This window comes from Lotus japonicus, chromosome 4 (assembly GCF_012489685.1).
Source record: "Lotus japonicus ecotype B-129 chromosome 4, LjGifu_v1.2".
NCBI lineage: Eukaryota > Viridiplantae > Streptophyta > Magnoliopsida > Fabales > Fabaceae > Lotus > Lotus japonicus.
Genome location: NC_080044.1, coordinates 26,727,397 through 26,738,092, shown reverse-complemented (window position 1 = coordinate 26,738,092; position 10,696 = coordinate 26,727,397). Strand labels below are relative to the sequence as shown.

The 10,696-nt window shown below is 36.8% G+C and overlaps 1 protein-coding gene across 1 annotated transcript; it reads left to right on the top strand.

Annotated features, from left to right (window-relative positions):
• The first annotated feature begins 5,983 nt into the window (after positions 1–5,983).
• LOC130712554 (uncharacterized) lies at positions 5,984–10,210 on the top strand. Its single transcript, XM_057562383.1, has 2 exons — positions 5,984–6,814; positions 10,163–10,210. The coding sequence occupies exons 1-2, from the start codon at positions 5,984–5,986 to the stop codon at positions 10,208–10,210; spliced, it is 879 nt and encodes a 292-aa protein (XP_057418366.1).
• The last annotated feature ends 486 nt before the right edge of the window (positions 10,211–10,696 follow it).

Genomic DNA, 10,696 nt, shown 5'->3' with positions numbered 1-10,696 from the left:
TCTATATGCTTTGCTCTTGAGTGTAGAATGGGGTTCTTGCTGAGTGAGATAGCAGCTGTGTTGTCACAATAAATAGGAATCTTCTTCAGAGACAACCCATAATCTTCTAGATGATTCTTCATCCATATGGTTTGTGTACAGCATGTGGCAGCTGAGACATATTCTGCTTCAGCAGTTGATAGAGCAATTGTGTTCTGTCTTTTGCTTGACCATGTGACAAGATTAGATCCAAGGAAATGGCAGCTTCCAGAAGTGCTTTTCCTTTCCACTCTATCTCCAGCAAAGTCAGCATCACAAAAACCTGAAAGTGTATACTCTGATGTTTTTCTATACATCAAGCCAAGGTTAGTGGTTCCTTTCAGATATTTGAGGATCCTCTTAACAGCAGTTAAGTGAGTCTCTCTAGGATCTGATTGGAATCTAGCACAGAGATGCACACTAAACAATATATCAGGTCTAGATGCAGTTAAGTAAAGAAGAGAGCCTATCATTCCACGATAGAGCTTCTGACAAACCTTAGAGGAAACTTCCTCTTTCTCAAGAATGCATGTTGGATGCATTGGAGTCTTTGAGATGTTGCAGTCACTCATGTTGAACTTCTTCAGAAGTTCCAAGGTGTATTTCTTCTGATGGATATAGGTGACTCCTGGTCTTTGATCTATTTGAATTCCCAGGAAGTATTTAAGTTCTCCCATCATGCTCATTTCAAATTCAGCCTGCATTAACTTAGAAAATTCCTTGCACAAGGAGGGATTAGCAGAACCAAAAATGATATCATCAACATAAATCTGAACTATAAGAATGTCATTCTTATAGGTTCTGCAGAAGAGAGTATTGTCACCTTTACCCCTTACAAACTCATTCTGTAGAAGAAAGGAGCTGAGCCTTTCGTACCACGCTCTGGGAGCTTGTTTCAATCCATAGAGTGACTTCTTAAGCTTGTAGACATGCTCTGGGTGTTTGTCATCTTCAAATCCAGGAGGTTGCTTGACATACACTTCTTCTGAAATGTAGCCATTGAGGAAGGCACTCTTGACGTCCATCTGGTGAAGAATGATGTTGTGATTTACTGAGAAGGAAATCAGTAGCCTTATAGCTTCAAGCCTTGCTACTGGAGCAAAGGTCTCAGTGTAATCAATTCCCTCTTGTTGACTGTAGCCTTGAGCCACCAGTCTTGCCTTGTTTCTTGTTACTTCTCCTCTTTCATTTAGCTTGTTTCTGAACACCCACTTGGTTCCTATGACATGGAAACCTTTAGGTTTAGGCATTAAGGTCCATACATCGTTCTTGGTGAACTGATCTAGCTCTTCTTGCATTGCTTGAATCCAGCCTTTGTCTTCAAGAGCTTCATCAACTGATTTTGGCTCAATGAGAGACACAAATCCCTTCAGACTCAGAAGAGTCTCTTCTGAAGGTTTGAGCATAGACCTGGTTCTGACGGGAGCATCTTTGTTGCCAATGATCAGTTCTTCTGGATGAGAAGCAACTATTCTTTTCTTCTTCTGAAGTTGTTGGAACATCTTCAGATGCTTCTGCCTCTGAAGCAACATCCTCTGGGCTTTTCATTTGTTGATTTGCTTCTGAACAATCAATGCTTAAATCTGCAAATCTTTCAAACAGCTTTGACTTTTCTGAGCCAAGCTTATCATCAAATCTAATTTGAATAGATTCCTCAACAGTTTGATGAATAATATTATAAATTCTAAAACCTTTAGATCTTTCAGAATAACCAAGAAAATAACATTTTAAAGCTTTAGAATCGAATTTACCCAAATGCTCCTTGGTGTTGAGCATGTAGCAGCAGGTTCCAAAAGGATGGAAGTAAGAAATATCCGGTTGCCTTCCTTTGCATAGTTCATAAGGAGTTTTCTCCAGAATTGGTCTAATGGATATTCTGTTCTGGATGTAGCATGCAGTGTTGATTGCTTCTGCCCAGAAGTGCTTGGCCATACTTGATTCTTGCATCATGGTGCGAGCCATCTCCTGAAGAGTTCTATTCTTTCTTTCAACTACTCCATTTTGTTGAGGAGTGCGAGGACAAGAGAAGTTGTGAGAGATTCCTTGAGAGTTGAATAAATCTTCAAAAGCTTTGTTCTCAAATTCTCCACCATGGTCACTTCTGACAGTGATCACGGAAGATTGAAACTCCTTCTGAACTTGGGTAATGAAGTTGGTAAACACAGTATGTGTTTCATCTTTGTGCCTTAGGAACTTTACCCATGTCCACCTGCTATAATCATCTACAATGACTAACCCATACTTCTTTCCTAAAATGGATTCAGTTTTCACTGGTCCAAAGAGATCAATGTGAAGTAGCTCAAGGGGCCTTGTTGTAGATACTACATTCTTTGCTTTAAAAGGCTTCTTGGTGAATTTTCCCTTCTGACAAGCTTCACACAGAGCCTCTGATGAGTACTTCAAATGAGGCAATCCTCTGACGAGATTTAGCTTGCTAAGTTGAGAGATTTTTCTGAGACTTGCATGTCCTAGACGTCTGTGCCAGATCCATTGCTCTTCATTAACCGACATGAGACACTTGACCTTCTAAGATAGCAGTTCAGAGGATCTGATTTTGTAAATATCATTTTTCCTCTTCCCAGAGAACAAAACAGATCCATCTGTTTGACTAACAGCTTTGCATCCAGTTTGATTGAAGATCACATCGTAACCTTTGTCAGCAATTTGGCTTATGGAGAGCAAGTTGTGAAATAATCCTTCCACCAGAAGTACATCATTGATAACTGGAGTTTTTCCATCTCCTATGGAACCTTTTCCAATAATTTTTCCCTTCTGGTTTCCTCCAAAGCCAACATCTCCTCCTGACTTAAGCGGTGTCAGTTCTTGGAATATAGACCTTGTGCCCGTCATGTGTCGCGAGCATCCACTGTCCAGGTACCATGACAGGTGTCTTAACTGAGCTGCATAAGATGTCTCATCATCATCCTCAAAGTCTGAATCATCTTCTGAAGCTCCAGCACCTTTGCTAGTGGTAGCCATTAGAGCCTCCACAGCTTCATCTTCTTCTAACTCAGCTTCATCAGAATCAGTTGCATCAAAGGTTATGAGAGCTTTCTTCTTAAAGACTTTTCTTGGTCTCTTATCCTTCTTGAGCTTGGGACAGTCACTCTTGTAGTGCCCAGATTCCTTGCACTCGAAGCAAGTGACTTCCTTTCCAGATGACTTCTTCTGACCAGATGAAGATTCATATCTTCCTGAACTTTTCTTTGGTCCTCTGCCCTTGATATTTCTATTCTTCCAGAGTTTGCTTAACCTCTTTGTGAAAAGAGACAGCTCTTCATCATCAGACGCATCTGATAGCTCTTCAGATGAATTTTCCTCTTCTGCCTGATAGGCTTTTGCTTTGTCAGACTTTGACTTAAGAGCAATAGACTTGTCTTTCTTCTGAGGCTTGTCTCCTTTGAGTTCAATCTCATGGCTTCTGAGATGACTCACGAGCTCTTCTAACTTCAGAGAGTTCAAATTTCTGGAGAGTTTCAGTGCAGTGACAAAAGCTCTCCACTCCTTAGGCAAACTTCTGATAATCTTCTTGACATGATCACCAGTAGAGTAGCCCTTGTTTAGCACTCTGATTCCAGCAATCAGAGTTTGAAATCTTGAGTACATCTCCTCAACGGTTTCACCAGATTCCATCTTAAACTGCTCATATTGTTGTATGAGAGCAAGAGCCTTGGTTTCCTTGACCTCTTCATTTCCTTCATGCGTCATGACCAAGGAGTCAAAGATGGATTTAGCAGTTTCTTTGTCAGAGATCTTCTCATACTCAATATATGATATTGAGCTGAATAGCATGGACTTCTCCTTGTGATGATCCTTGAAACGCTTCTTCTGAGCGTCAGTCATTTCAGAACGAGGGATCTTCACACCTGAAGCATCTACTGGATCAGTATAGCCTTCAATGACCATATCCCAGAGATCTGGGTCAGTACCAAGGAAATAACATTCTATTCTATCTTTCCAGTACTCAAACTTTTCACCATCAAAGATTGGTGCTCTGAGTTGATTGTTGTTGTTGTTGTTGTCAGCGGAAGTATTGGCTTGGGCCATTGTTTGTTTTTCACACAAGGTTCTGGATCACTGAACACTGTTAGTTGTTAAAATCAGAACCGGAGCTCTGATGCCAATTGAAGGTGCGAAAAACACTAGAAAGGGGGGGTTTGAATAGAGTTTTTGTATCTCGGGTAAACTTTTGGCCTTTTTCAAAACTCAAAGATAAAAACTAAGTGCTGAATGATAGGAAGTAAAGCACACGAGTATTTTATCCTGGTTCACTTGAGATAAAAGCTCAAGCTAATCCAGTCCACCTGTGAAGGTGATTTCTTCCTTCTTCTGATGAAGGCAATCCACTAAAATCAATGAGTGTTACAACTGCACTTTGCAACCTGCTAAGTGACTAACAGTACACTGATTTTCTCACTAGTATTCTCTTAAGAAGCTGATCTACCGATCCTCTTAAGACTAGCTAAATACTGAATCAGCCTTGATTCAGTCCTCTCAAGATCCGACCAACCTTGGTCTCTTGATGAACTTTACAATATGATGTAAAAGGTTTCGGGTTTACAATGAGTGCTTCTAACAAGCGAATAGTAAACTCAGATGTTTAAGAACAGTGAAGAAATAATGCTAAGAGAATGGTTCGTATATGTTGAATATTTTCAGCACGGTTTCTTCCGCCTCTTTCTTCTTCCTTCAGCCTTTATATACTCCAAGGCTTGTGATGTAGCCGTTGCTAGGGTTTTATCCGTTGGAGTGGCAATTCTGTAATATCAGACTGCTAGGCTGTACAAGGTAGGTGGCGGACAGACTGAGACTTGTACGACGTTGTACTGTGATAGCGACGTGTCCTTTCACCAGTTGACTTGAGATGAAGGAGCTTCAGATGAACGTTGATGAAGCTTCTGATCATCGTCAGATTGAAGCTTGGATTCTTCTGACCATGCAACTTCTGCTACTGAACGAGTTCCTCAGAACTTCTGATCGTCAGAGCTAGAATAGCTTGGGCCTTCAGAACCAACTTCTTGTAAATCTTCAGAACTTGAGTCTTCTGCTTCTGGACCGTTCCACTGGAACATCTGGTCTTCAGAACTTCTGACTTGAGTTCTTCAGATCTTCTTGAGAGCTTCCAACTTCAGAGCTTCTGAAGTATTTGCCACTGTTCAGAACGAACATGGTAGGTTAATGAGCTCTCTTTTTAGTAGCCCTTGGTTCTTCTTCTTCTGAACGAATAGGCTTGGGTCAGATTCAGAACCTGTTTGTCACAACTTAAAAAGACAAACGTTAGGGTACCACAATTGTTCATCATCACAAACCTTAATTGTAATCATCAAAACATAGAGATGCAACCACATATCAAACCTTGATCTTACACCTTACAGTCCAGAAGCACTGTAATTGAATTATTATGCATGAATCAGAACGATTGATTCATAGCCTTACAATCCAGAAGTATTGTAATTAAATCATTTTAAATGAGGAAGATTCATAGCAGACGGTAATTGAATTATTTTTGAATCCTGAAGATTCAAATGAGCCTACAAATAGAGTTATTCTTTTATATACCCAATATTGTTATCATGTATATTGTCTAATAAAAATACACACTGTTATCTACGATCAATTTTTTTTAAAGTGTTTTTTTTTTCAGAAACAAATATACATGTATATATTTATATAATCTTTTTTTTTTTAAAGGATGCTATCTGTTTAGATCCAATTATTTTTAAAAACAGATTCGTAACAATTTTTTTTTTTAACAAACTGTTTCTATAATAATTAAATTGAGATCCTAAGAAACCAATTGAATTAATATATATTTGCTAAATATTTCATCAACGGTTGCCCATATAAGCAGATTTTTTTAGCCTAAGTGACTACCTAATAACCATTTTTTTTCCCATATATGCAGATTTTTTTTTCTTTTCCTTATAGTAATTGATTTTTTTTTTCTTGTTATTCATAGTTAAAAATGTCCAACCTTGCAAAGCTTGAATTTGTGGCTCTTGATATCACTGGAAAAAATTACCTGTCTTGGGTGTTAGATGCTGAAATGCACTTAGATGCAAATGATCTTGGAGATGCTATTAAAGAAGGAAATACTGCATCTAACCAAATCAAAGCCAAGGCTATGATCTTCCTCCGGCACCACCTTCATGAAGCTCTAAAGGTTGAATACCTCACAATAAAAGACCCACTTGTTCTCTGGAAAAATCTAAAAGAAAGGTTTGACCATCAAAAGACCGTGATTTTACCTAAAACTCGGTATGATTGGCTACATTTGCGCTTACAAGATTTTAAATCTGTAAGTGAGTATAATTCTGCTCTGTTCAGAATTACTTCTCAATTAAAGCTATGTGGAGAAAATGTAAGCGATGCTGATATGTTAGAAAAAACATTCTCCACATTTCATGCATCAAATGTGGTCTTGCAGCAGCAATATCGAGAAAGAGGCTTCACAAAGTACTCTGAGTTAATCTCTTGCCTTCTCGTTGCTGAACAGAATAATGAGCTGCTCATGAAGAATCATGAATCTCGACCTACTGGCAGTGCTCCATTCCCTGAAGCGAATGTTGCAACTTATAATCATAATACTCGTGGTCGAGGTCGAGGTCGTGGTCAGATTCGAGGCCGTGGTCGTGGTCGTGGCAATGGCCATAGACGTGACCATGGAAGAGTACCAATAAACAATTCTTCACACCAGAAGTGGAAGAATAATGGAGAAAATGAAAGGAACAAGGGTGGTCAAAATAATAGACACGTTGAAAGCTCATGTCTTCGTTGTGGTGGCAAAGGACATTGGGTACGTACTTGTCGTACACCAAGGCATCTTGTCAATCTCTATCAAGAACACATTAGAAATAAAGGAAAAAAGATAGAGACAAATCTCCATTACACTATTTCTCTATCTCTTGTTCCTCTCTTCTCCTATCTTGCTTACTCTTTATTCATAACACGTTATCAGCACGAATAAATAAGTAATAAGTTATTATCATATTTGCATTAGTACATATATCTATATTTAAAACTCATTATGTTTTTATTTTTTTATTTTATACGAGCAATAACAAACAGAATAATCAATTTTTTTTTGAAATCATTGTGCCATTTAAAGGATTCATCAGAATAATAACAACCATGACATATCATCAAAATAACAACCGTGAATTTCTTTTCCGTAACAATTCTCAATCCAAAATAATATATTTAAGATAATGAATTTATGTAACAAATCATATAAAAAATAGTCAATTCAATAAAGAGATCTTTTACTAAAATAAAGAAGCCTATGAAATTTCAAAGCAATATCTTCAAAGGGATCATTGACACTTTTGAAAAATCCATTGATCAATAATCTTATATTTTTTTGAAGAAATAACCCCAGATGCGGTTGCTATCCTAAATATGGTATTTTGAATCAATGGTTGATGTGATCATGATAATGACTTCTTATATCGAAAGTCTTATTGACACAATGTAGTGGTCAAGCGACGTGTCCTATTGACACGGTGATGAAGCAAATTGCATGGCAATTGCTAATAGCTTGTTGAGAAGGAGCATAATAATATGGTTGTGACTCACACTTAGGGGGGAATGTTGTGAATTGAAGTGTGAGTTATAGTCTCACATTGGCGCATGATTTCATGCTTTCTGCTCCCTTTATCTTCCCTTAAATTGGTATCAAAGTATAGAAAGATAAGGAGCAATATAAAAACTGTTGTTAGATATTGCTTGGATCGGTAGTAATCCGGACATGTAAATATGTCAAACCTATTGCGTTTTCCATGCGATGAATATGAGTTAAAGGAAATTATGAGATGTGATACTCATCTTGTGACACAATTGTCATGTACACATATTCCTTATTAATTTGAAAGTCTTGAAGGACTTTATTTACATCTAATTGATGTAACGATAAACTATGTGTTGAAAATATCAAAATCCTTGAAGGATTTTAAATGCCAGAAAATTTTACTTCAAACATTGAAGTATTATTTTGAATGATAAAGTTCTATATATGGAACAAATTGAATGTGATTGGCATGCATGACCGGTTAGACCATCCCGAGTCTTATGATGCGAAAGTATATGAATTCATATGAGTACCCATCGAAGAACCTAAAGATTCTTCAATATAATGAATTCTTATATCTTGTTCTCATTACCAATTAATAATTGGTAAAATATATGAGTTTGAATCCCGCATACTCTTGAGTATATTTGATGCGATACATGTGAACGTATTCACTCTTTTTATGGGTCATTTAAGTATTTCATAAATTTATCGATGCATCGACTAAATGACCAAATATATGTCATCAACTCTCAATATTGATAGAGTGAAAATTCCAACCTTGATCAAGTTGGTAAATGACATGATTTTGAGTATCTAGTTGCACATGTTCGTATTCAAATTATCTAGCTGATTTGTTTTATTAAATGCCTCATATTTATAGCTAGACAATTACATATGAGAACAAATATCCTTATTTATGGACATGTGATATTGCAATTAGCAGCATTGACACGCATCAAGCCAACAATTCATTAGAATTCTCCCCATTGCAATCGGTTCATGGTCAGGAACCTAATATCTCTCATCTAAGAATTTTTCAATGTGCGTTATATATTTTGAATCGCTCCACCACAACGCACTGAGGTGAGACCATAAGAAAAGCTGAGATTATGTAATCAATTTGAGCCAGTACCGATATATATTTTATATCTTACTTGTTGTTTCTCAGCATTGGGGGGAGAGGAAATTAAGCAGCTCTGAAAATTTGTAAAGAATGCATATGTATACTCGCACTATGAACCAGAAGTTCAAAAGATGCATTCTCTGACCTAAAAGGAATTATTAAATTCCTTATATGCTGCAAATACCCTTCTCTAACTTGATATCCCAGATGGAAAATTTGTCATTACTATTAGGTTAAGGCATGCCTAAAACTTGGTTCAAAAATATATATCCTAGAGAAGGATGATGGTCTTGTTGAGGAGGCAAACTATCTTGAAAAGTGTAGAGACTACAAGAATGTTTATTCCTCTTGAAGAGGTTCAGGTACCTGTAATTATTTATTTAAGAGATCTCATATGGTTATGTCTCTACAAGTTAACACAAGGAACCAAGAACATGAAGAATTGTCGACATGATGAAGTAGCACTCAATATTAGAAATATGTGCGAGAATCTTGAACCCGAAAATGAATGGGTGTGATTGGCCATAAATAGAAAGAAGCAATTCATTTGCTGAATTTAAGGGTTTTTGGACCTCATATCTATACCCTAAAGGTATAAAGACGATAAGGCTTAAAGAGTCTTTGTAGTAAAGTGAAATAATGTTGTCATATTTAAGACAAACAAGTGACAATCGTGGTGGATACTTGGAGTTACAACTTATTGGTATGGCTCACTTGAGATTGATATCTCTATAAAACTCCTTGAAGATTGTAAGATGCCTAAAGCACACAATTCATGTTCTCAACAATGAACAAATTACTAGATTGAGGCAATCTAGATGATTATTTTCTTAAGGACGGTCACAAAATGACCCAACAAACTCATGCATATTTATGATGAGATATGAGATTGTTTATGTCATAATTAATGTTTATGACAATGATTTATTAAGACTCTAGAAGAGCTCACAAAAGCTGTAGATTTGCTAAAGAAAGAATTTGAGATAAAAGAGTTGAGAATGAAACTTTTGTCTAGCCTTATCAATTAAGTATCTAAAGGATGAGGTATTTATGTACCAAAGGACTTATATTGCAAAGGTACTAAAAGGATTCTATATGGATAAATCATGTCCACTGTGTACTCTATTGATTTTAAGGTCATTAAATGTAAATAAAGATCCTTTTAAACCTTGAGAAAAGAATGAAGAATTACTTGATCCTGAAGTACCATATCTTAGTGCTATCAAAGCATTATTGTATCTTCCTAGTCATACTCGACTTGATATATCATTTGCTATTAACTTATTAGCAAGATATAGTTCTTCACCTACACAAAGACATTGGAATGGAAAACAAGTGTTTCGTTATCTTAAAGACACATTAGATATGAGTTTATTTTTTCCCTTTATGTCAAAGCTTAATCTAATTGGTTATGCAAAGATGCTGGATATTTGTCTAAATATTTCAAACAGGTTACTTGTTTTAATGTGGAAGAACAACCATTTCATGGAGATCTGTGAAAGAAACTATGATAGCCACCTCAGCTAACCTTGCAGGAATATTAGTATTACATGAGGCAAGACGAGAATACGTTTGGCTGAGATTCGTGATTCAATGCGTACTTGATATTGGTGATTTGTCCTCTTGAAAGATGCCGCCAACAACTATATATGAAGATAATACTACATGCACTACTCAATCAAAAGAAGGATACATCATGGGAGATGGACATAGCAAATATCACCGGAGCTCTTCTTCACTCATGATCTACAAAAGAATGGTGACATAGACATCCAACAAATTCGTTCAAGTGATAATTTAGCAGACTTATTTACGAAGGCTCTTCCAACTACAACATTTGAAAAGCTTGTGCAGAATATGGGAGTTCGTCGGCTTAAAGATTTCAATTAAAATGCATTGTACTCTTTTTTCCTTAACCATGTTTTTTCCCATTGGGTTTTTCATGGTAGGGTTTTTAATGAGGCAATGTACAAAGACGAACTATA